The sequence below is a fragment of the Scleropages formosus genome, chromosome 1 (genome assembly GCF_900964775.1).
Source record: "Scleropages formosus chromosome 1, fSclFor1.1, whole genome shotgun sequence".
Classification (NCBI taxonomy): Eukaryota; Metazoa; Chordata; class Actinopteri; order Osteoglossiformes; family Osteoglossidae; genus Scleropages; species Scleropages formosus.
The window spans coordinates 624,950-651,318 of record NC_041806.1 but is presented as its reverse complement, the minus strand read 5'-3'; the positions used below and the strand labels follow the sequence as shown (position 1 = coordinate 651,318).

At 51.1% G+C, this 26,369-nt stretch overlaps 1 protein-coding gene across 1 annotated transcript in view; it reads left to right on the top strand.

Annotated features, from left to right (window-relative positions):
• Window positions 1–22,539, top strand: part of LOC108919695 (potassium channel subfamily T member 2-like) — a 41,549-nt gene extending 19,010 nt beyond the window's left edge. Inside the window, 28 exon segments of the mRNA XM_029251976.1 lie at window positions 263–342; window positions 1,449–1,551; window positions 2,811–2,859; window positions 4,509–4,568; window positions 5,415–5,489; window positions 5,613–5,696; window positions 6,099–6,193; window positions 6,385–6,565; window positions 6,904–7,068; window positions 7,695–7,831; window positions 8,303–8,366; window positions 9,519–9,627; window positions 11,857–11,965; window positions 12,323–12,475; window positions 16,310–16,560; window positions 17,589–17,823; window positions 18,444–18,549; window positions 18,630–18,802; window positions 18,987–19,058; window positions 19,499–19,633; window positions 20,066–20,177; window positions 20,267–20,368; window positions 20,546–20,629; window positions 20,747–20,875; window positions 21,091–21,294; window positions 21,296–21,434; window positions 21,546–21,630; window positions 22,085–22,539. Of these exon segments, the coding sequence (XP_029107809.1) occupies window positions 263–342; window positions 1,449–1,551; window positions 2,811–2,859; window positions 4,509–4,568; window positions 5,415–5,489; window positions 5,613–5,696; window positions 6,099–6,193; window positions 6,385–6,565; window positions 6,904–7,068; window positions 7,695–7,831; window positions 8,303–8,366; window positions 9,519–9,627; window positions 11,857–11,965; window positions 12,323–12,475; window positions 16,310–16,560; window positions 17,589–17,823; window positions 18,444–18,549; window positions 18,630–18,802; window positions 18,987–19,058; window positions 19,499–19,633; window positions 20,066–20,177; window positions 20,267–20,368; window positions 20,546–20,629; window positions 20,747–20,875; window positions 21,091–21,294; window positions 21,296–21,434; window positions 21,546–21,630; window positions 22,085–22,166 (3,373 nt within the window). The 3' untranslated portion in view covers window positions 22,167–22,539.
• Window positions 22,540–26,369: the final 3,830 nt, after the last annotated feature.

Below are 26,369 nucleotides of genomic sequence, written 5' to 3'. Positions count from 1 at the left end.
CTTGGTGCAACTGCTCCAATGTGTCCAGTACAGCTCTCCTGAAATAATATTTAACTGCCCCGTTAGTGTTTCCTCTCTTGTTTACTTTTCAATTTGTTGCTGATGCTGTTTGGGTTTCCACGCTCCCCTGCAGTTCTGCTGCGTTCCCTTATTACACCCCGTGTCTCCACCTTCTCACTCCTTGGTCACCCTGTACTTTACTGTCTCATACCCCTTTTTCACCCCTAAAAATGCTTTTTCTCCCGCTCTCCCTAATGAGCAGGGTGCAGGTGGAGTTCTACGTGAATGAAAACACCTTCAAGGAACGCCTGAAGCTGTTCTTCATCAAAAACCAAAGATCCAGTAAGTCTGGGTGCAATGTGTGTGTGTGTGTGTGTGTGTGGGGAGGGGGGGGGGGGGGGGCATGGGAGCATGGAGGGATGACAGTGAGTACATTAAACCCTATATTTGGGGGATTGGTGTGAATATAGAGGAGGAGGTGTGATGGACAGATGGACATCAGTGTGTTGCTATTGTAGGTGCAGTGTGTCCTGTCAAGTGCTTTAAGTAACACTGAAGGAAAGATGATGCAGAGTAAATCATTGTAAATAACCACATGAATACACGTAAGCAAGGAGCAGGTGGTTTTGTGGTTCACACTGTAGCCTTGTGATCAGAATGTCTGAGGTCCAGATCCCATTCCTGTAGAAATACCTTTGATCGAGTGACTTAGTGAACAAAAAATAACCCTGCTGTATAAATGAGTAAATCAGTGTAAGTAGCTTAATGCGCAAACTTAGTGCGCATTGTACGTCGTCTCGGAGAAACGTCCCAGATACACCGATCAAGTATGGAAAAGTGTGCAGCAAAGGGTTCTGGGCATATATGGATTTCCTCCATGTATGACTGAGGAAACAGAGTTTTTTCTTTGCTTGATCACCAGCCCGTTTTGTGGATTATACCTTTCTTTGTGTGTTTGTCCTCCTCTTGTGTGTGAGGAGTGTTCTTCAGATGGTTTCCAGCCCTTTGTAGATTTTCCCCTCTCTTTGTGCATTATTTCCCACTTCGAAAGTATTTTGTCTCTGTCGGATGTTGTCCTTTTCAGTATGTCTACAGTCTTGCGGATGCTTGCACACCTGGAGTACGGTTGCTCTTGTGTGGGTTGTGGTGTTAGGGTGGGTCCCTTTGCCTGTAATCGTATTCGCTGACCTGTCATCATCGTGAGTGGTTGTTCACGCATGAGGGATCTCCCATCGTTCAGATCGCCTTCCGATTTGTACGCAAATGCCCTTTGTGGAGGTATGTGCTGCGGGTCCTTCGATGTTTTTCACACTGCGGAGGTCTCCCGGTGAGGCCAACCCCTCCACTACATGCTGTCATTTTGTGGAATCACGCTGGTTTTATGGACGGTTGCCCTTCTTCCAAATGCTTGTCCATGTCCCTCAGTGTGAAGTCCATTGTCCCCGCAGGTCTCAGGGTTAGACTGTTCAACTTCTCCCTGAAGGTTCTGAGCTGCCTCCTCTACATGGTGCGAGTGCTGCTGGACGACCCGCGGGAAGGCAGGGGGGGATGGTGAGCAAGGCCTGGGGTGTGGGGCCCACCTCAAGGCATGGCTTTAGGACCCTCTTCACTTCTCGCTCTCTCGTTTCAAAGACTGCATGCTTGCATAAAATATTAATTTGTGTTATAAATGCAGTAGTAGCCCGTATTGCAAAGGAGAAAATGTAGCCGTTCCATGGATCCGAGTCACCCTGAAAAGCCTCTCTTTGTCTCCTCCTGGGTAGCTGGAGCTGTCCCAAGCAGAACTCCTCTGCCCACCCCAGAAACCAGTTTGACTGGTAAGCCTATCATCGTTACACTGAGCATCTGGCCAAGGGCAACGCAGAAGGGTTTTAGAGCTCTATGGCAGGGTGGAAGTGGAAGGTAAAACTCACAATATTGCTACAGTAACAGTAACAGTAACGAGGCAGCAGATTGAAGGGTTTCATGATATGATATTTTCATAATTTTTAGCGGCGGTCAAAGCCTTCCCGCTGCGGTTGGGAACCCAGTTTTGCCCGTTTCCTAGACTGCCAGTGAAGAATGTTGTGTTCATGTTTCCAGTTTGGTCATTTGCCCCTCCCGATATTCGTCCGTAAAAATCCTGCTGAGCGCAAACGTTGGGGAGCTGGAATATTGTCAGTCCTGTCGCCGCTACTCATTTAGCAGGTGACTCATTAGTTCTGAACAGATAAGTCAGTTTGTTTAGTTAAATTCTCCAAGGTTCCAGCTGGGCCACTGCAGTTACTGCTTATTTCTCCGAGGTCATGATAGCATTAGATGCCAGATGATGCTGCGATAGTTACAGTCAGTTGTTGACATTCAACATCCACCCACTTTGCGCGAATCTCAGCCGCTATCTTTTCATTGTTGCCGTACAGATCAGATGTTGCAATTATGACATTATATTTAGAGGGTTTCTTTTCCATTTAATTCACGCCACATTTCAGCAGCTCAAGTGGAGTGTTCGGCTTTTGCGTTGTAATTCGGTGGCTGTGTCCATTTTTATTGTGCTGTTAGTGGTTAAAAAACGTGAATTTTGAAATGGTTTTTTGGCGCTAGTTGTGTGGGGATGGGGTCTTACTGTACTTATTTTGTTATGGTTTATTTGTATGTTTTACTGGGAGGCCGGAATCATCCTCGTGTCTCTTGGAGAACTGCTGGAGGATGGTTGTGGAGGGTGTATATCTGTGTTTAGAGTGTGTCTTGGTGCGTGAGCGTGATTACCCTTTAGGGTTAACGTGTTTTCCGTCTTTTCTGCACCTAATCACAATGTCTCTCTGACGCCGCAGGTCCCTCATCATCTGGGTGGACAGACCTCTTCCTCTGTGGGTCCTACAAGTACGTCTTTCACCTACTCACACGCGCAGAAACACACACACACTGCTCTACCGGCTGAGAATTCATCGTGCGTCCGTACGAAGCAGCTCGCGGACATCGCTCTCGGCCCCTATTTCCTCAGTCTTCGAGGCCGTTTTGCACCGGTGTGTTCTCGCTCTCCGGCGACACTCAGCCTTTGCTGCAGGGGGCCTGATTTGCTTTCACTGAGCTCTAAATAGGTTGACGATAATTGTTTATATTTCAGCACAGCATGCGTGGAAATAGCAGAGCAGTGAGACGGCAGCGGTAGCCACCCTGGACCGCTGCAGGATCTGCCCACATTCTGTAAAATAAGGTTTCCCCTCATTGTCACCATCTCTAATTGTCGCCAGTTTTTCAGCTTGTTTTGCTGCCAAAAATAATGTAATTGAAGAGCGCATCTCCTCCGGTCGCCGAAGACGATTCCGCGGTTGCCGAATGATGTTTGCGTCCAGGAACCGACGCCTCGAGCGGGATTGATTTATCTGCGCTCGCGACAGGGCGCCATCGTTCTTAGCGATAAGAAGGAAAACCTGCAAGTGCCGTCACTGTCGGTTTTCCGCAGTCAAAACTTCATTAGCGACCCAAAGCGTTTGCTTGCGCAAAGGTACGGCAGGGCTGGGTCACGTTTCCCTCCGAATTCAGAAGGAAGGCTCCCGGCTGGGGCGGGCCCTTCGGCGAAAAGTACAAAGCGACGGAAACTTGCGCAGACGTGTCAAAAAGGGCCAGTGCACAGAGTCGAATTAGCGAGGAGCTTTTAGCAGCGGCTCTCACTAATGAGCATCATTTACCGACTCCTGAAACACCCGTTGTACTCTTGAAACGATTGTTCTCAAGTGGCTAACCGCGGTAGCTAGCAACGTCTTAGCCGGTCTCCTTCGCCGGCAACATATTTTAATAAGTTGTTGGGCTCAGCTGCACTCAGACAACGTATCCGAGTCGTCGTAACGTCGCCGTACCGAGCCGCAAGCCTTGAATTTAGAATTTCCTCACCATTTCGGTAGCTGGTGAGCGGAATTAGTAGCTGCTGTAGCTACGAGGACAAAAGTACGTACACGTACTGTATGTTCAGCGCTACATAGCGCACCGAGATTCAGTTCGTATCTGAGGTCCACTTTCTTTGCGATGTTCTTTTCCCTCCAACTGGGAACCATTTAGTCCCACTGTCTCCTTGCACCCTGCTGTTGTGTGTATTGCCACCATTTCTCATTTCAGCCTCACTTGACTGCTCTGCTTTTGTCTCCACTGGTTTCTGCGTTCCTTTACCGACGCTCGAAACTTGCCTCTTCCCTTCCAGAGGTTAGGGTTGCGTGTATGAGTGCTTAGCTTTCCATTTCGGCCTGTCCTCGCCATCATAATTCAGATGGAATTTCTCTACGAACAGCAGCAAAGTCGCGGTCCACCACGCAGTAAGCTGTATCGTCGCAGAATAACGTCACCCCGGCGACCACGGACACCTTTTTGTAACGATTTATTCATCGGCGTCTTGTTTTATTTTGTGCATTTTCACGTATTGCTGATAAAAATCGCGATGGGGCACCATGTCTCATCACTCATTCTGCCCTGATTTGACCGCTCCGCTCTGTTTTCGCTCTCCTTCGGTGAAACTCACATTGCGTTTCTTTCCTCAGGTGCTGGTGGCGTTCATCAGCTTCTCAGAAACCATGTTACTGGTGTACCTCAGTTATAAGGTGAGAGACCCCGAACTGGTCTGAAGAAACAACCCGTGGCCTCTATCCAGGCTCTGGTTTCGCTCCTTTCGCAATAAACATGTACAAATGCAAACGATGCTGTATGAAAAAACACACGTAACACGTGTAAAAGACACATTTCGGAAATGTACCCGTCGCTACAGTAGCCTGGTTAAAAAGTACCAGAACCTGCAGGAGCTCTGCTACCCTGTAACACCGAGTGCACTAACCTTGTAGCGTGTTAACATTGTTGCACTGCAACCTCGTGTGCGTAACGTTTGTTACCCTGGTGACTTCACCTGTAGCGCCTCTCCTATCCTAGTAACGCAGTGTGTCCACACTCACTAGGACTGTTCCCTTTCAAAGAATCAACAAGACCTTTAGCGCCGCAGGGGTAGTCACGCAAACCCGAAGTGAGCGCCCGTGCGCCCGCGTGTTGCAGCCATCGCTTTTCTCGCGCCCAGATCCGGCGACGGCGCCTCGCTGCGACTGTTTACTGAGCCGCCGGGCTATTTGGACAGGGCTGCGCGATGTGTACGCAGAGAGGCCGAGGTTTCCGGCTGAGTCAAGCGGGGGCTAAAAACCTGCCTCGCGACCTCCCCATCCTCACGACACGGGTCAGCTCAACACGCGAGGCCCTCCATTTCACTCATGGTAAACGCGGTACGTGTACAGGGAACGTTTTCGCAGCGTCTGTGCGCTGCCAGCCGAGAGGCCGTTAGCGGCTCCTGTGTTAGCCCGTACCCGTTCTGCTGCGGCGGCTCGGTTTCCATAGCAACACTGTCCCCCCCCAGTGACCCGTGACCCCTGAACCCTAACCCATATGTGATTATGGATCGCTTTCAGGGCAACGTGTGGGAGCAAGTGCTGAGAGTTCCCTTCGTTCTGGAGATGATCAGCACAGTTCCCTTTGTCATTACTGTGAGTACTTTGAAGAAACACACACACACACACACACACACGTGACACCAGTGACATTACCTCCTAGTTAACATGACACCTGACCTCCTTCTGCCACTGACCCCCACCTCTTTGCCCCCCCAGGTGTTTGTACCCTCCCTGAGGAACCTGTTCATCCCTGTCTTTCTGAACTGCTGGTTGGCCAAGCATGCGCTGGAGAACATGATTGTGAGCAACACTGGAGCCACACCATGTCCCTGGTGCACTACAAACACACACACACACACACATATGTGTGTATCCATATGCTCTTTATGGCAAATGGCTCCTTCCCCATCTGCCCCCCCCCCCCCCCCCCCCCCCTCCTGGAAATGCTGACTTTGATGTAAATTGAATTAATTTCTATTTAATCTTCTGGACTCCTTCCCCATCATCTCTCCCGGTTCAATTCAAGTTTTGCTTTTTAAGATGTGTTACAGGCGTGACACTGGGCCACGTTGCCAAAGCGATAAACAGCAAACAGACAACAGTAATATGGCACAAAATTAAAATAAATGTTAGCGGACATGCAGCGATTGTTAATTAGTCCTCTCTCTCTCTCTCTCTCTCTCTCCCCCCCACCCCGGACAGAACGACCTGCACCGGGCCATCCAGCGCACGCACTCAGCCATGTTCAACCAGGTGCTCATCCTCATCTGCACCCTCGTGTGTCTCATGTTCACCTGGTGGGTCGTGGCTGTCGCCCCGCTAACGCTCTCTCACACACACACACACACACACACACACACACACACACACACACACACACACACACAAAGCTCTACTACGGTGTTGTGTGTGTGTTAATCCTGCTCCCGTCTTTCTCCTCAACCCGACGTTCCTCTTCCTGTTTCTATCGGCTCCACCCCCACCTCAGCATCTGTGGGATCCAGCACCTGGAGCGGGCGGGCAACAACCTGACCCTGTTCGACTCGCTCTACTTCTGTGTGGTCACCTTCTCCACGGTGGGCTTCGGTGACGTCACGCCGCGCATCTGGCCCTCGCAGCTGCTCGTGGTCATCATGATCTGTGTGGCGCTCATCGTGCTGCCCGTGCAGGTGGACTGCCGCTGGGGGGCGTGGCCTTGATTCGCACACGCGTTTGCATTATTGTTGACCTCTGAACATACGTATGTAAATATATTGAAATCGAAGGCAAATTAAGTCGAAAGTGTCACACCTAGACTGTAATGCTCAGCTATGAGAGTGTAGAGATCCCACAGCCCACCTCCAGCATGTGTGGGCCAAAACTGGGGATGCGGTCTATGGCTTGGAGGGGTGTGGTCAAGGGCTCGGGCGGGAAGTGGTCAGTTGATAAAACACATCCCCAGAAGAGCAGCCCCAGGTGAGTTGCTCCCCACTGCTGCCCCCATGCCAGTGACCATTGTCACCCCCAGTTTGAGCAGCTGGCCTTCCTGTGGATGGAGCGGCAGAAGTCCGGTGGGAACTACAGCCGGTACCGGGCGCAGACCGAGAAGCACGTGGTGCTGTGCGTGAGCTGTCTCAAGATCGACCTGCTCATGGACTTCCTCAACGAGTTCTACGCCCACCCCCGGCTGCAGGTGGGCCCTAGTTGGCGAGGCCTCTGCCACCGACAGTGGGCTAACATGCCTGCTCACTTTATCTTGTCATTAGCACCCATGAAGTCGGATATTGACTGGGGCATAATTATTTTTCACACCCTGGGCTGGAGCGTCTGAAGGTTATAATTCCTTGTATCGTATCGTAGAGAGGATAAGGCGCATGTGTATATGGGATATATTGCACGTATTGTACGATTTTGCCATTTTTGCTACCTGTTGAGGTACCAGTCAGTGCAGAGGAAGCGAAAAGCAGGGTGTTTTATACACCCTTTTACTAAGTGAACGTCTTTGGACGCTCATGATTAGTTAGCCTTTACCCTTGACTACTGACCTGTTTGGGGTTCTGTTGTGTTGAACCCGTTGACCCCAACTAAGACTTGTAAACAACCCACAAACTCACGTGACGGTTCACTGGGTCCTGGTTCGAGGTCAAGTCATGGGCCGATCGACCAATCACGATCCTCCATCGATCGGTGTCACCTGACGCCGTCTTCATTCTCTCAGCGCTGATGATGTTACCGCGATTGGTGCTGGAACCAAAGGTTGGCCTTCATATGTGTATCACACTGAACCACACTGGTGTCCAATCTGCCCTTTTCCTCTAGGACTATTATGTGGTCATTCTTTGTCCAGCTGAGATGGACGTCCAGGTACGTCGTGTCCTGCAGATCCCGCTGTGGGCCCAAAGGGTCATCTACCTACAGGGCTCCGCCCTAAAAGACCAGGACCTCATGAGGGCCAAGTGAGTACCTGGTCTAGGGAAACCACTGGTTCAGGCATGGCCTCCAGCAAGTGGCCCCTATGGAGATGGGACATATCCTGGTACTGTACATGGTTTCAGGGGGACAGTGCAATGCCAGCATGAAGTGTGTTACAGCTCATGTGCGATGTACTAATAGATTCCCCAGAGTGGGAGATGTCAGTGTGGGGCTCAGAGGTTCCAGAGCGATGAAATCATGTCTGTGTGACGTGTGAGTGTTTACATGATGATTGCGCCGCAGTCAATTCCTCAACATTCATACCTGTGTTTAGTTCCAGCACAGTGGACGACTGTTACTAATTTGGACCCGGTCGAGTCCCACTAACCAGACTAACGACCTTCTCCTTCTCTTCGCAACCTGCCCACCCCATTATCGTCCTGCACTAACCTTCCTTCCACTTTGACTGCGACCCCCCATGGCTCCACCTCCGGTCCCTCCCATGGGGTCCTCAGAATGGACGATGCTGAGGCCTGCTTTATCCTCAGCAACCGCTTCGAAGTGGACCGCATAGCCGCTGTACGTTGCTCATCACCTCTTGTCCTGTGTCCCAATCCCCTTCGTCCCTGATCCTTGGCCCCTCGTTCCCTTTGTCCCCACCTTCAATGCTTTTTCTCTGATTTCCAGTTCCTCTGTCTCTCTCTGTCGGTCTCTCCACTATCTTCCTTCTCTATGTCCGTCATTTTCTCCTGCCGTCCAATGCCAGGCAACTAGCCATTGTGTAGAAGACTGTGGCCCACAGCTGCAGTGGGCGGGGCTAATAATTCGTTAATGTGTAGTTTAAACGTGCTTTGGGGCCACTGGGGGCCAAGCGAGAGGGGAGCGAGGGGCCGCCAGCTGCGGTTCTGTTTGATTTGTTTTGTGTCGGCCGCGCCACCCGTCACATGTTTAGCGCCAGCTTGGCCGCGAAGGCCTCGCGCAGACGCCCGCCGACGTGGCAGACGTGCGGGGACGTGGGAGGGCCGCTCTCTGGACGGGCTCCCAGGAGCCGCAGCCTCGGCCCCTCGTCTCAAAATAACCGGAACGTGGGCAGCATGGCGGCGGCGCGACACCCCCTGAGACACCTCCAGCTGGAGGACCTGGCCCTTAATGTATGCGCACTTCTCTCTGTCAAGAGTCTGACTGCGAGCTACTGAACTTCATTACAGCAGCGTGAAATTGCCACAGAAGATGATAGAAGATGAAGGTACAAATAAGGGAGTCTGTGAGATCCTACAGAGCAGTTGTGACACCAGAGCCTCCTTTTCGTAGTGCAGTAACACAACAGTCCAATGGCGATGTGCACAACCCAAGACTGCGCTGACACTCAGTCTGCTGCCTTTCGTTCACAAAGGTCAATGGCTGAAGCCGTGATGCTCATGAAAGTCAATAGCTGCAGACCTTAATGGTCATGAAGGCCAATGGTTCTAGACCTGTAACACTTACGAAGACTAATGGTCGTGCACCTGTGATGCTCCTGAAGACCAACATGACCCTGTGATGCTGAAGAAGATCTGTGGTTGCAGATCTTAATGCTCGTGAAGGTCAACGGTTGTAGACATGTAGCACTCATGCAGACTAGTGGATGTGAAACCCATGAACAGCTATAGTTGAATACCTGTGAAACACTTTGCCCCCTCCATCAACATCCCTGGTCAATGGTTGGTGTCCTTCTCCCCATGTCCCTCTTAGGACCACCAGACCATCCTGAGGGCCTGGGCTGTGAAGGACTTTGCCCCAAACTGCCCCCTGTACGTGCAGATTCTCAAACCCGAGAGCAAGTTCCACGTCAAGTTCGCAGGTTAGCGTGTGTGAACAAAAGAGCGGTATGTATGGGCATGGTGTGTGTTTGCTTCTGTGCGTAAACATGTGTCTTGCGGATGTGTGTTTGTGGACGACCGTCTGACAGAATCTGTGTGGAACTCACATCCTACTGGATTAGTGATAAAAGGCATTGAAGTAAAACACAGTTATTTTTATTATTATTATTGTCATAATGATTTCTCAGCGCTATGAATTTGGGTGATAAATAAGACAAATGTAAATGTTGAGGAGCAGAGCAGCAGTGCTGAATATTCTTCTCACCGCATGTCATAACACACACACACACACACACACACACACACACACCCTGTACAATGACAGTTTGCCACTTGTGCTAAAACGGAATCCCCAGCGCTCTCGTTTTGCACATGTTGATCCGTTGCCTTGGAAACACATTTGTGTCCTTTGCTGTAAATCTATGCGTCCCGTCAACACCGTCACAGACAGTCATACTTGTCTCATTGAGCAGCAGGGGGCATGTTGCAATTTGAAGGTCCTGGGTTCAAATCCCTGCTCCCACTGCGGTACTGTTGATGAAGGTATTTACCCTAAACTGACACGGTAAAAATTAGTGTAAATACTGTCACATAGGTAGTAGTGCGGACTGATTCGCCCCCTTAACATGTGCTGTGCTCATCTCCTGGCTATTGATCAGTGATGCTCAGGAACAGCAGACAGGAAGGGGCTGTGAACACTGTGGAAGGGAGTTGAACTGAGGCGGTCACACATTCCTCCTACTGCCATCTAGTGGCTCGGAGCGTAAGCGCGTGTTGCGTTCTCTCCATAGCAAACTGAAATTTTAGAGAATAAACAAGCAAAGACAATGCAGTGAGGACTAAATAAACTGGTGAAATGTTTGTGGCTCTGAAAATGATTAACGTGGTTCTTCATGAAACTAGGACGCAGTGCAAGGATGCCGGTATGAACAGGATCTTACTGAGGTTCCCATGGATATGAGTTCTTCTTCAGGGCAGCAGGCAATCATACCCTTTCCAGCAAACCACTGCAGGACTCAATCCACTTGATATGTACATCTAAATTATTCACAGTATAGATATGAATTCTGTATTTTTCCTTATAAATGATGCAGAATCCATTACCACAGGTCCACATGTTGACACTGAAGGGAATTCATGGGCGTCCACGTATGAGAAGACATTGTGTGAGTGGTCGGCTGACGGTGCATTTTCAGGGATCCGCACACCTACGGACAGTGTGCGAAATATGCAAATTAATAACAGCGCTCTAAATATTGTCCACGTGTCGACACCGAATGGTTATTATGAAGCACAGACTTGAGATCGGTCCCTAACGAATCGTGACGCTGAACGGTTCAGCGGACAACAGCAGACAAAGGCTTGGTTTGGGTCGTTACCCTTGAGCGAGATACTTTCCCTCCAGCACACGGAGGCTCCACTGACCCAAAGCTGGACCTCAGGTGGTGTGTGTGCAGCTCCGAGCTCCACGGCCCTTCTCCCGCTGGGGACACCGGACTCCACTGGACAGCAATGTAGGATGGACTTCCTGCTCACAGAGCAGTGAACACACACCTGGTCACCACACACACTTGGTCCCCACACCTGGCCTTGTTGCACCCGTAGCCCCACCTCCCGGCTGAGAACACACCTGTTTACACGGCACTAACGAGGCCTCGTGCAAATTAGCCCCCCGCGAGATTCAATTAAGTCATGATAGGCGCTAAGGAGTTTCCCTGCAGCGAGACGCACTGTGTCACCGTTTATGGGAACAAAGGCTTCTGCCAGAAATTATTTACATACTAAAACATATTCAGTATTTCTTCCTGGGAAACAGTCAGTGCTTTATAAACAGCGTGTGGTAGATTTTCTGGTAAAAACCTCCAGTTCTCCATGAACACACAAGAGCCAGTAACCAGTTACCAGTCACGTTTTCTACACCTCCGACAAGGCCTGTCCTGCTCCGGTGAGTGGGGGCGATACGTTTGAGTTGTGTGAGTGGGAAGGATTCAGCAGCTCTGAGGGATGCAAGGAGCTCTATGTACCACATCGCAGGCAAAACTAGGAACTTAACAGGGTTTTCGGTTTGGACCCTTGTTCTTGGGTCAGGACAAGCAGTTAATGAAAATGGATCAAATTGTAAAAGGGTGTAGAACTCGAGATGTTCTCTAAGGTTCGTAGTGTGTGTGTGTGTATTCGATACAGTGACCATGGACATGCTGTACCCACAGATCACGTGGTGTGTGAGGAAGAGTTTAAGTACGCCATGTTGGCCCTCAACTGCGTGTGTCCAGCCACCTCAACGCTCATCACCCTGCTGATCCACTCGTCTAGGGGACAGTGAGTCTACACACACACACACACACACACACACACACACACACACACACACACACACACACACACACACTCTTCTCTACTTATTTGGCCCTTTTTTATTCCAGGACAGCAGCTCCAGAGGCCTTTCGGCAACGGGTGGGAGCTTTCCAGGCCCTCAGCAGGTCAAAGCTCAAGGAGACAGAGAACGGAACTCAGAGACACAGGGATTCAATGCTCACACACACACACACACACACACACACACACACACACTTCCCCATTCCATCACTCATGTCAATATCACAGGGATGCCCTGGGCTCCACTCTTACAGAACACGTTCTTGTCTGAACCTGTGCTCTGTCTCGCCCTGTGCCCAGGGAGGGCGGGGCCAGCTCCGTGGACCAATGGCAGCGCACGTACAGCCGCTGCTCGGCCAATGAGGTGTTCCACATTCGCCTGGAGGAGAGCAAGTTCTTCGGGGAGTACCAGGGCAAGAGCTTCACCTTCGCATCCTTTCACGCCCACAAGAAGTGAGCCGATGATATTTCCATCGAAACCCTGACCATTTTAGCCATTTGCGCTGCAAGACACGATTCATCACTGTGTGAAACTGTGAAACATGGTAAAACACAGCCAGTGTGGTACATTGGCTGCACTAATACAGAGCAGCTGAGGTCCTCAACTTACAAACACAACTGGGCCTTCAACTCGTTTTCTTTCTAACCCCAAAGTTACAAAAAAGGTCAACAATACAGATGAGCCTTAAAAAAATTAATTTATTGGTCACTTCTCAAAAAGCTCATCTATACCAGTAATGAATAAAAACAACCTGTAAGCCCTTTTATTTTAATGCCTCTATTAACTTTGAGACGCGTTCATATTTAAACTACTTTAAAATGACTGATGATACAATCCGGTCGTCTCCATAAACTGCTGTACAAATGCAGTTGTTGACTGATCTCATAAACACTTGGGATCAGCAGACAGGGCTGTAAACACTGTGGAAGTGAGTTGAAGGGAAGAGACCCCATAGTCCTACTCTGTTCCGGAAGTTCTTCACTGCCTCCTGTTGGCTCCGAGGATGAACACAGGTCACATTCACTAGAGACAACAATTTAAGAAATGTTACATTACAAAACAACACCTGAAAGCAGGAAGGCAAACAGTTTGTTCACTCCACAGCAACAAGAAACTTAAGAAGGTAATTATCTGAAGAAAATGTAGTTATCCATCCATCCATCCATCCATCTTCCATTCCACTTGTCCTAATAGGGTCGCGGTGGCAGCAGGGAGAGCACAGAGGCCTAACCGCCTCTGTCCCCCGCAACTTCCTCCAGCTCAGCCTGGGGATCCACAGCCATTCCCAGGCCAACTGTGAGATATAATCCCTCCAGTGGGTCCTGGGCCGACCTCGGAGCCTCGTCCCAGTTGGCCGTGCCCGGTATACCTCCAAAGGGAGGCGCTCAGGGGGCATCCTTATCAGATGCCCAAACCACCTCAACTGGCTCTTCTCAATGTGGAGGAGTAGCGGCTCTACTCTGAGTTCCTCCCGGATGTCTGAACTCTGTTACGGAAAGTGAGTCCCAACACCCTGCAGAGAAAAGTAATTTTGGCCACTGGTATCTGCGATCTTATTGTTTCAGTCATCACCCAAAGTTGATGACCATAGGTGAGGGTAGGGACGTAGATCGACCAGTAAATGGAGAGCTTCGCCTTATGGCTCAGCTCCCCCTTCACCACTACAGTCCGATACAGCAACCGCATTACTGCTGCTGCCGCTGCTCCCAGTCTGCGGCCGATCTCACACTCCCTTCTTCCCTCACTCATGAACAAGACCCCAAGATACTTGAACTCCTCCACCTGGGGCAAAAACTCTCCCTTTACCTGGAGGGGGCATGCCACCCTTTTCCGTGAGAGAACTATGGACTCAGACCTTGAGGTACTGATCCTCATCCCAACCGCTTCACACTCGGCTGCAAACCGTTCCAGTGTGCGTTGGAGGCAACCCTGTGAAGGTGCCAAAAGGACATCATCATCTGCAAAAAGCAGAGACATCACCATTCGGCCCCCACACAGAATGCCCTCCTGACCTCAACTGCACCCTGATATCCTGTCCATGAAAACCAAATACAGGAGTGGAGACAAGGCACAACCTTGGCGGAATTCAACACCCGCAGTGAACGGGTTTGATTTAATGCGGAGTATGTGGACACAGCTCTCGCTCCGTGTGTACAGAGACCGAATGGCCCACAGTAGTGGCCCTGGTACCCCATACTCCCGAAGCCCACAGAATTTTCCAGGGAACACGGTCATAGGCCTTCTCCAAGTCCACAAAATACATGTAGACTGGATTAGCGAACTCCCATGCCCCTTCAGTTATCCGTGAGAGGGTAAAAAGCTGGTCCACTGTTCCATGGCCAGGGCGGAATCCGCATTGTTCCTCTTCAATCTGAGGTTCAACTATTGGCCGGAGCCTCCTTTCCAGCACCCTGGAACAGACTTTCCCAGGGAGGATGAGAAGTGTGATACCCCGATAGTTGGCACACACTCTCCGGTCCCCTTTCTTAAAAATAGGGACCAGAACCGCAGTTTGCCAATCCAAGGGCACTGTCCCCAAGGTCCATGCAACATTGCAGAGGCGTGTCACCCATGACAGCCCTGCAACATCCAGGGCCTTAAGCATTTCTGGACGGATCTCATTCACCCCCGGTGCTTTGCCACTGTGGAGCTTACCAACTACCTCAGTGACTTCCATCAGGGAAATGGACTCTGACAGCGCGAAAGCCTCTGGCCCTGACTCCTGTAAGGGAGGCATATCTCTCGGGTTTAAGAGTTCTTCAAAGTGCTCCTTCCACCTCCCGACAATGTCCTCATCAGAGGTCAGAGTTTCTCCACTCCTGCTAAACACAGCCTGAGCGAAACTCCTCCGACCCCTTCTGAGCTGCCGGATGTTCTCCAGAACCTCTTTGAAGCCGACCGATAGTCGTTTTCCATGATCTCTCCAAACTCCTCCCTTGCCCAGGATTTTGCTTCTGCAGCTGCAGCTGCTGCTGCCTTTTTCACCTGCCGGTACCTGTCTGCCGAGTCAGGAGTCCCCAGAGCCAACCAGGCCCTAAAGGCCTCCTTCTTTAGCTTGACGGCTTCCCTCACCACCGGTGTCCACCAGCAGGTTCTCAGGTTGCCGCCCTGGCAGGCATCAACAAGCTTTTGGCCACAGCTGTGCCTGGCTGCTTCCACAATGGAGGTTTTAAACAGGGTCCATTCAGACTCCATGTCCCCTATCTCCTCCGGGACATGGGAGAAGCTCTCCCAGAGGTATGAGTTAAAATCATTCCGGACAAGGTCCTCTGACAGTCGTTCATATCACACCCTCGTTAAACGTCTGGGCCTCCTGGGTCTGTCCATCAGTTTTCCCCGCCATCTGATCCATCTCACCACCAGATGGTGATCGGTTGACAGCTCAGCACCTCTCTTCACCCAAGTGTCCAAAACATGTGGCCTCAAGTCAGATGAAATGACTACAAAGTCAATCATTGACCTTTGGCCCAAGGAGCTCTGGTACCAAGTACACTTAAGAGCATCCTTGTGTTCAAACATGGTGTTTCTTATGGACAAACCATGGCTACCACAGAAGTCCAATAACATTTCCCCATTCGGGCTTAGATCGGGCAGGCCATTCTTCCCAATCACCCCTCGCCAGATTTCCCAGTCATTGCCAACGTGAGCGTTGAAGTCCCCCAGCAGGACTATGGAGTCTGTTGGTGGGGCCCTGTCCAGAACCCCACCCACCTTCTCCAAGAAGGCTAAATACTCTGAACTGCTGTTTGGTGCATAAGCACACACAACAGTCAAAGTTTTCCTCTCTGCGACCCTAAGTTGCATTGAGGCGACCCTCTCGTCCACCGCGACAAACTCCAACTGTATGGCAGCCAGCCGGGGGCTTCTGAGTATCCCCACACCCGCCCGGCGCCTCTCACCTCGTGCAACTCCTGAGTAGGAGAGAGACCACCCCCTATCGAGGAATTTGGTTCCAGATCCAACACTGTGAGTGGAGGTGAGCCCAACTATATCTAGTTGGTATTTCTCAACCTCCCACACCAGTTCCGGCTCCTTCCCCTCAGTGAGGTAACATTCCACATACCAAGAGCCAGTTTCTGTCGCGAGGGGCCGCGACGCCATGAACCACCCCACCCCCTCCCGCTGCCTGGTACACATTGCACCCGACCCCCACAATGGACCTTGCAGGTGGTGGACCCACATGTACAGTGCACAGTAACACACTGTGCAGAATACAATGTAACACAGCACAACACACAATGATACACACTGCATCGCTTCCACCGTGTGTGTCCTGTCTTCCACAGGTACGGGGTGTGTCTCATCGGGGTGCGCAGGCTGGACACAGCCAACATCCTTTTGAACCCGGGACCGTGCCACATCATGGCCGCGTCCGACACGTGTTTCTACATCAACATCTCCAAGGAGGAGAACTCGGCCTTCGTCCGGGGCCACAGGGAGTCCATGGGGGGTCCTGGGAGGAGCCCGGGGGGTGTTCCGCAGACCATCTACCATGGGCTGACCCGCCTCCCAGTGCACAGCATCATTGCTAGCATGGGTCAGTCTCTCTCGCACACACACACACACACACACACACACACACACACCCAGTCACACACTGTCTCACTTTCTGACTGGAACATTCATTCGCTGACATGTAGCTCTTTTTTGTACAACACGTTATACATAAAAAACATTTTTATTTTCTCTGTTCAGGTTTTTGTTGAGTTTTATTGACCCTGTTCTGTTGTTATTCTGTTCAGTGCTATTATTCCTTACTGTTGTTTTAGCTTTACATTAATAATATTCCTTTCACTACATCATCACCACATCCTTATTAAAGTTTAACTGCTATTCAATGAAGTTACTTTACTGCATCAAGAAATGTGAAAATACTCAGAATGCACCTCAGCGTACTGGAAAGTACAGTAACGTGTTATTTAGTGTAGTACATAACCCTAGACAAGGGCGTGAGGCTGTTATTATTGTGCAATGTGTACAACCACTTGTCCCCAGTGGGGTCACTGCCAGCCTTCTTCTTGTTATTGTTGTTGCTGTTATTGTTGCGCACAGCTACAGTGTGTTTGCTACACATGATGCTTTTGTCAAACACCATCTGTCCATGTTGTTAAACATGTGAACATTATTCTGCGGTTTGACTTGTGTCTTTACTGATCGAAAAAGCCAGACGCATTGCAGTGCTGCTTTGCGGACTGCAGTGGGCGCTATTTGCCTGTGCAATGAGGAAAGGGGGCTGCGCCGTGCGCCGCCTCCTTGAGTCCAAAGGACAAGCGTAAGTGCCATCCGGTTCATACAGAGCCTTTAAATTAGCATCCAAAATCACTGCCCCGCCCCTTTTTGGGCCTCTGTCCGCAGGTACAAATGAACCCCTCAGTTTGTGCTAGTGCTCCTCCTACAGGCAATGACAGCGAGCATGCGGTGCCCCGGACATTCCCTTCCCTTCGTTTTCGCCACAGTCGAGTGGAACTGAGGAACTAACGAAATTAGGGGCTTATTTACATCTCTCTCTGCATTTGCCTGTAATTTACCTGCGATTGTACGAGATGGACTTTCCCACCCCCATAGGAACGGTCGCTATGGACCTGCCCGATTCTAGCGGCAGCAGCCCAGACGGTGCAGAGGGCGGGGCTGGGGGCGTGGCCAACACCCTGGCCCTCCCCGCGGCAGCCGACACGGCCCGGGAGAGGCGGCACAGCATCGCCCCAGTCCTGGAGCTCGTGGACAGGGTTAGCAGCCCCTCCCTGGACCTGCTGAGCGACCAGTCGGAGGACGAAGGAGGCGAGGGCGGTGAGGGGGACGAGCAGGAAGGCGGAGCCGAGGGCTACGGTTGGGCGAGGCCCAGCGAGTGAGTTAGAGCGCCGTCAGTGAGCGAGTTGTAGGCTCACCAAACAAAGGCACTCGTGATTTTTCCACACTGGAAATTTGACGCCATCACTTTAATTCCGGATCGCAAGCTGAACATCTTTAGTACCAGACTGTCTGGGCACTGGTCTGAATCCATGAGCAGCAGGAGACCCTAGCCGTAACCATAACCCTTCCCAGAGGCCAGGTCACATCCTGGTTAGTTTAGTGATCTATGACACATGTGGTAGGAACCCCGACATGGTTCAGAAAAAAGAATCTCAGATATGTCCACGTCAAGAGCTTCTAAAAGTCCTGGAAGAAAATTCTTCACTTGTGACATGTGGTGTCATTTCGAAGCACAAAATGTCCTCTGTGAGCTGCATCACACATCAGGATTCGAGCATGGAGAGTTTGCGAGATGCACATATAAAACACACATCTTCTGCAGCGGACAAAGAAGAGCACCACAGGCTTCGGGAGGAATTGTGAGGAACCTGTGCAGCAAAGCAGCTCCACACAGCACAGCTGTAACTTTGAATGTGTATGTGTGTGTGACCTGGCGTCTCCGTCTGCCAGGTGGGTGAAGGGTTACCCCTTGAACTCTCCCTACATCGGCAGCTCGCCCACGCTGTGCCACCTGCTGCAGGAGAAGGTGCCCTTCTGTTGCCTGTGCCTGGACAAGGTGAGCCTCCCCCCCGCATACCAATCCTCACACTCCTCCATATCCTGAGTGTCCTGAGCAGCCCCCCTCCCCACCCACAGGCCTGCCGCCACGTGCCCTGTGAGGACGCCCGCTCCTACGGTTTCCGGAACAAGCTGATCATCGTGTCGGCCGAGGGCGCCGGCAACGGACTCTACAACTTCCTGGTGCCGCTGCGGGCGTACTACCGGCCTAAGAAGGAGCTCAAGCCCATTGTGCTGCTGCTGGAGAGCCCGTGAGTGGAGCTTCTCGTGGTGTAAAGTGCGGCACTGAGCCACAGCCTGCAGCTTCCTGTCCTCATGGAAAGTTCCGGAAATATCTCGCCAGTCTCATGGTCAAGGTGGGACCCAGGCCTGGGTCTCCGGTTCTGGTTCCATCCATGCTGAAGTTTTCACCTTGTTTGTGTGTAACCTCCTCAGGCCCGAAGCCTACTTCCTGGAGGCCATCTGCTGGTTCCCCATGGTCTTCTACACAGTGGGCTCCATCGACAAGTAAGGCAACGACCGTAAAAACAGTGTCTAATGAGTACATCTCTAACAGTGTGTTCCAGCCGGTTTCCATGGCAATGAGAACACAAACCAAAGACATGATATTTATAATAGACAAGGGAGAACAAGAGGTAACTGTGCTGTTTTATACAACACTCTGCAGTCAGCAGTCCAACAGTAAAACCGCTGCTCTCTACTTGAATTTTCATACACACACACACACACACAAGGTCTTCCAGGACATCACCACCCTCAGCTCCACCGTCTGTCTCGGTACTTTGACACATGTGATGTAGTAGAGCATCGCTTTCATTCTTGTGTGCTCTCGTGTCCCTCATCCCGTGTTCTTTATCCTTCTCCCATTTCTGCCCCTCTCTTTCTGTTCCTGCACTCACTCATCTCCTTCACTACTCGGTCCATCCCAACATCCCCTCTCTACTCAGCCTGGACAGCCTGCTCCGCTGTGGAATCACATTTGCTGATACCATAGTGGTGGTGGACAAGGAGAGCTCCATCATTGCCGAGGAGGACTACATGGCCGACGCCAAGACCATTGTGAACGTGCAGACGCTGTTCAGGTGAGTGCAGCCTTGGACATGTGGGTCCTGCTTTCGTAATGTAGACAAATATACCGAGGTACAGCAACCTTTTGGACAGGTGCATCCACAGCTAATGACTTTTGGGTGGTAAACACTGCAGAGATGTAGTGATCCCCTGGACAGGTAGATCCAGAGGTCATGTCTCTTTGGACAAATATCACTGAACTAAGATCTCATTGAAGAGGTGAATGCAGACTTAAAGACCCTTTGGACAGGTATACTCAGAACAAATTACCTTTTTTACAACACTGTCCCCAGAGCTCACAACTCTTTGGACAGGTATACCTCGAATTAAGGACCCTTTGGATAAGGGCATCCAGTGATAATAAACTTTGGACAGGTGTGCATAGACATAAGGACCCTTTGGACAGGTATATCCAGAAGTTATGACCTTTTGACACATGTCCCTAGGCTCTTCCCTGCCCTCAGCATCATCACGGAGTTGACCCATCCGGCCAACATGCGCTTCATGCAGTTCAAGGCGAAGGACCATTACTCGCTGGCGCTGTCCCGGCTGGAGAAGGTGGGTGTCGGTAGCAGCAGAGCCAGTAGGGGGCGCAGCAGCTAAAGACAGAGTACTGCAGTCACCATGTATTGCTGTGCACCACACAGAAGGAGAGAGAGAAAGGATCCAACCTGGTTTTCATGTTCCGCCTGCCCTTTGCTGCGGGAAAAGTCTTCAGCGTCAGCATGTTGGACACCCTGCTTTACCAGGTATACCTGCCGCTGTACCCTAGAGTATATACCCTCATCCTACAGGTCTTGTACACCATTTACCGCTGTACCCTCATCTAAATGGTTTTAAGTGGCAGTTATACTGTAAATCTGACAAACTGTTGATGAACCTTGTTTGTGTGTGTGTGTGTGTGTGTGTGTGTGTGTGTCCACCAGTCCTTTGTAAAGGACTACATGATCTCCATCACCCGGCTGCTCCTGGGCCTCGATTCCACTCCAGGCTCCGGCTTTCTGTGTGCAGTGAGTCCTCTCCCTTGCCGTCAAAGTCACACACAAACAGACTCATGTCGGTATAAAGAACATCTCCTTTGGAAGGTTTTCGTGGTGTGTGAGGGTTTGCCCAACTGTATGTGGCAGATGAAGATCACGGAGGAGGACCTGTGGATCCGCACCTACGGTCGGCTGTACCAAAAGCTGTGCTCCTCCTCCGGAGACATTCCCATTGGCATCTACCGCACCGAGTCACGGACGCTGTCGGTATCGGAGGTACACACACACACACACACACACACACACACACACAGTGACGTGTCTCTTATAACGTGGAGCTTCACAAAGACACAATGTCAATGATGTCAATGTTGTCTGACTGAAACGCACACAACACATATATCCTTATCGAGCTCATAGCCTCACACCTGGGCTCAGCCAGGCCTGGAGGCCCACAGTTCGACTGTAATGCAGCCGTCTCTTGACCGCAGTCGCAGGTGTCCATCAACGTGGAGGAATACGAAGACACACGGGAGCCCCGGGAACCGCTGTTATGCCGGACAGGCCCTGCCCATCGCAACTCCACCTCCTCGGAGCCGCCGCCCCCTTCCTCCGGTGCCGACCAGCCGCTGCTACGGCGCAAAAGCATGCAGTGGGCACGGCGGCTCAGCCGCAAAGGGGGTCGGGGGCCGGGCGGGGCCAAGGGCCCAGGGGGGGGCCGCCGAACGCATCAGCCAACAGAGACTCACGCTGTTCCGGCGCTCCGAGCGACAGGAGCTCAACGCACTGGTGCGCACACGCATGAAGCACCTGGGACTGTCGCCGTCCGGCTACAGTGAGTGTGCACGTTCGTGTGTGTGCATGTGTGTATGTGCGCGCATGCGTCTTACCACATGTCTGACAACACGGTCGGCTCGCGTGTCACGTGTTGCTGCTCACCTTGCAGACGAGAAAGCTGACCAGGGCAACACGCTGTCCTACGTCCTCATCAACCCGTCTCCCGACTCGCGGCTCGAACTCAACGACGTCGTGTGAGTACAATGTGTCGACGCCACTCATTCTGTGTGCGAGTTCCCCACCTGAGGATTATACCATAAGGCTACTTACACTCAATTATGTATTGACAGAGCAGGGTAATTTTTACTGTGTCAATTCAGGGCAAGTACTTTGCTCACGGCAACTGCAGCAAGAGGTGCAGTTCAAGCCGAGGACCATTGACTGCGAAGCGACAGCTCGAACTTGTGCGCCCCCTGCTGGCCAAAGCGGTGTCAGCCTTGACCGCAGCAGGGAAATCACACACTCTCACGCACACCTCCCACTAAGCTTCAAACAGAGCCTGTGTGTCCACCCACCCACACAGGTTTACCAAAGAAGGGCACCTTTACTATGTTCCACCAGAGGAGGGGATTGGCCCACGTCCAGGAGGTGAGCTGCATCACAGCGTACACTGTTCCTTACCTGCTCCTTTGTGCGGTCGTCCCACAGGTACCTGATCCGACCCGACCCGCTCTCCATGGTGCCGAGCCGAAGGGCTGCTGGGGGGCAGGGTGACAGCACACACCTGTGACCAGACTCGCTGCAGCAGGACACACACTCAGCAGATCATGGGGGGCTCTGCACGTCTGTGTGTGTGTGTGTGTGTGTGCCAGCAGACCACACAGGTCTTCATTCGCAGACCGTTTGATCTCTTCCCTCTACTGTAATTTTTGAAGAGCCATGAATGTACCATACATGTAAGATAAGTACCACACATGTGCCGCTCTGTATATGCGTGTATCCGAGAGAGAGCGGTCGGCCTGTTTCCACTGAGCCATATCGCAGCCACGGAGTCGAGGAGCTGGGTGCGAAAGGGGGCGGGGCTACCAGGAAGCTGGACCTCTGCCCGGGCAAAAGTGCCGCCGCAGCAGCTGGAGCTCGTGCTGCACCCACTGATCTCGCCACGCGCCACATCAGCAGTCTGCATGTCACCACCAGTGCAGCCAAGTGCACCCTGGGTATCCACAGGTCCTGGGTGCGCAGGGTTGTAACCGTGATAATGGAACAAGAGGGATGTGCTGGGCCTAGGTGCGGTGCATTTAGGGGTTTGTTCTGGAACGATCTGAGGAATCCGGGGGCCAAGTTCCCGCGGACACGAGATGGCAGAGCGTATGCGATGCGGATGGAGCGGACCGAGCTTAGGAGGGTGAGCACACGTGCCCCCTGACCCCGCTGGCACCACGCAGCCTTTGCCCTCGCGCTGTGGAAATGAATGAATGGACACCTGTAGCCCACCCACTCAATTCTGATTTCTTTCCTCAGGATTGTCTCCGAGAACCCCTTCGCATGGGAGGTGAATTGGCGGTATCTACAGAAATATGAATTTTGGATGCGTCTACCGCAGTTTACGAATGTGAGGGTTGGCGAGAGGCCTGGTTACCGCGGTACTGTGTAGCTCTACTCATCTTGTGGGATTAGTTTAGACCTGCTGTGCAGCACACTTAGCAACTAGTAGCCCTTATTTCTCCTTTCTCTTCCAGAGAACATGCACAAGTAAGTGTTACACTACCAGAATTAAGTACACAACAGGATAAATATTGAATACGGAACCTGGTGGCTCACACCTTTACCCCTGCTCTGGGGACCTCAAAGAAAATCAACTTCATACCCGGGTTTTGTCACTCAGTTTATGGTAGCATCATGAGGTGGCGCGCGCTTCTTGGAGCTCATCGGTCCACCTGAGGCAAATACAGTACAGTCTGTACTGCTGGCTGTGCCGGTGAATTTGAAACTGTCGAAAAAACAGCCAGCGCCCCGTTCATTTCATTTAAGGTTAGTTCACTTTACTTCAATTTTTAATTTTATTTTCAATTTTCTAAGTTTACTTCTCCCATCCATCGTCTCTCCTCCACCGACTCGAGGGCGGCGGCGCGATAGCGAATCACGGGCTCGCGCTCCGACTGAGTCTGTCCGCGTGCAGCTCAGCGTTGGGTCGTGCGGCGACTCGCGGGTTCCCGCACTGACTGCCACAGTTTGGGTCGCAGCTCGGACAACTTAGTATAAATGTGTCTGTCTTTCTGTCTGTCTGTCTTTCTTTCTTTCTTTCTTTCGCTCGCTCTCTCTCTCTCTCTCTCTCTCTCTCTCTCTCACACACACACACACACACACACACACACACACACACACACACACACACACACACACACACACCCCTATCCGAGGAGCTAGCGCGCGGGTGATGTCCAACTGAGCGCAACACACAGCACGTGCTGATCTCGCTCAGTCGCATAGCTTAGTTACATTTCCGAGTGAAAACAGCCCCCAAACACCCCCCTTTACACACTAATAATAACAACACCCTCGCCTGTTAACATAGTTTAAGATTATCGTTCATTAAGTTAACTTTTCACCAGCCCTTCGTGCCTCTTTCCCTTCCCGCTCCTCCCTTCAATTAGCGCCGATTGGCTAAACTGTCACTGACACCGGATACCCACTAAACGGGTAAAAAAACTGTTTCCCACACCATAACTCTCCATATTAATACAAAAAACTATTATAATTATTATAAAAAATTAGAATTAAACCAACCAAACACAGCAATAGAACAGCACGTGAACAAACGCAGCACGGGGGCTAAACAATAACGGGAGAGTGTGTGTGTGTGTGTGTGTGTGTGTGTGTGTGTGTGTGTGGGTGTGGGGGGGGGGGTACATTTATACACATATGTACAGGAAAGAAAATGCCCTGGTCAGTTATAAAGCACATTTTATATTGACCAAATATTTCCAGTGTCCTTTCTTTTCTACACCAGGAAAGTGCTGTCAGTATGGTTTTACCACGTTTCTGGAGGACGCAGGTACCTCCCAGGTCTTCGTTCTTTCTGTGCTCTTACTCATTGTACCAGTGACCCTCCTCCTCTGTTTCCATCCTGACCCACGGAACCCCTGTGCTCAGCATCCGTCCGTGCGAGTCTTACTGGCAGCTCCTCGGTGTGTCGTGTTGGAACGCACACTTCCTGCCGGTCATCGTGTAGGAGCATCACTGTAATACAATAAAAGTCCAGCACTGAGCTGCTCGCTGCCTCCTTGACTCATTGAGATGTTGTGACTGTGGAAACAGCTGGAAAATGTTCTTAGTTAAACATCCACGGCGGTAGCGCTAATACACCTGTAGCGTAGCGGGTCGAGAGCCACGTGGCACTTTCTCCGCTACCCCAGGACAGGCGCTGAACTACAAACCAGGTTTGTCTGTTGAACGGACGAGGAACACGGCGCAGAAACATTTACGTTTATTCGCTTAGCAGACACTTTTCTCCAAAAGCAACTTCCACTTAACTCTATGTAGTGTTATCAGCCCACGCACCTTATTCACTGCAGTGACTAACACTGCTAGATACACTACTCACACTAGGTCACTCATCCATACATCAGTGGAACACACACACACACACACACACACACTATGGATGAACTGGAGCAGCATGTATTTGGACTGTGGGAGGAAACCCACACAGACACGGGGAAAACAGGCAAACTGCACACAGACTAAGGGGGATCAAAACCGCATCCTTTCGCACCACCCAGGCACTATGAGACAACAGCGCTACTCGCTGTGCCACCATGCCAACCAGAAAAAAAGGCAAACAGGAATTTGAGAGCCAGAACTTCACTCCTGTGGTCTCTGCCTTCTCCCACTGCACCAGTCGGCACTGGTGTGTACCGGTGACAAACCAGTCAGATGTACGAGTCAGGTACATCGTGGTACACACATGCCTGTTGTACACCATCTAGTTATACATGTGTGTGACATACCAGTTAGTTATACACACGCTAGTTGTATTCCTTGTACACACATGTCACACACCAGACAGTTACATGCCAGTGACTCACATACAGTGTGTGACAGGTGCCATGTTCCCAGTTCCTCGCGCAGCCCCGCCCCACTGACAAGGTCGAGAGCGGTGTGATCAGCTCACCTGAACAGGTAACCTTGGCGCTTTTCTTCAGGTAGAGACGCGATCCTGTGCGTTATTAATGGTGTTATTCATTTCTTAATGCTGTTGTTCTTGTTATTATTGACTTTAACCGGCTGGGGGGGTTCAGGGACGGATAGAGAGGTGGGGAGGGATGCGGGGGGGCGCTGCAGGAGCTTCAGCCTCCACTGCGACACGACACCCCGCCCCCCCTTCTCGCGCACGCGACCACCCCCCGAACGGGCAGGGGTGGGACGGCGAGTCCCGGAGAAACAGCGGTTTGTCACCTGTCGTGTCACCTGGAGCGGCGCTCATTGACTCTCCGCGACCGTGAGTCCGAAAGTGGGGTTAGGGTCCCAGCTGTTCCGAGTTTAAAGCGTCGGGGTGTTTCTATAAAGAAAAATCCAGCCGTTCTACTAGTACTGGGGTATAATAATAATAAAATAATAATAATAATAATAATAATAAGAAGAAGAAAAAAATCCACAAAGTAGCGCTGAGGCTCTAACACCTGCGCTGGGAACTGATCTGATGAGTTTCGTTGAAAACAGATGTGTTGTGTTGTGTTTATTACCTGCATTTGGGTTTATTTCTTGGACCTGAGCACTTCAGCTGCGAGGGGGACAATTACAGCAAAAGTCAAACAGTATAAATAATCCAAAATATATGTAGAAATGTTTTATATATTATATATGTATGTGTGTGTTTACATATAATGTATATATATATATTTAACTAATTGTCATAAGAGATGAACGGCAACAAACTGAAATCTATTGTTTCGTTACATTTACATTCACGTGATTTATACTTATTCGTTGA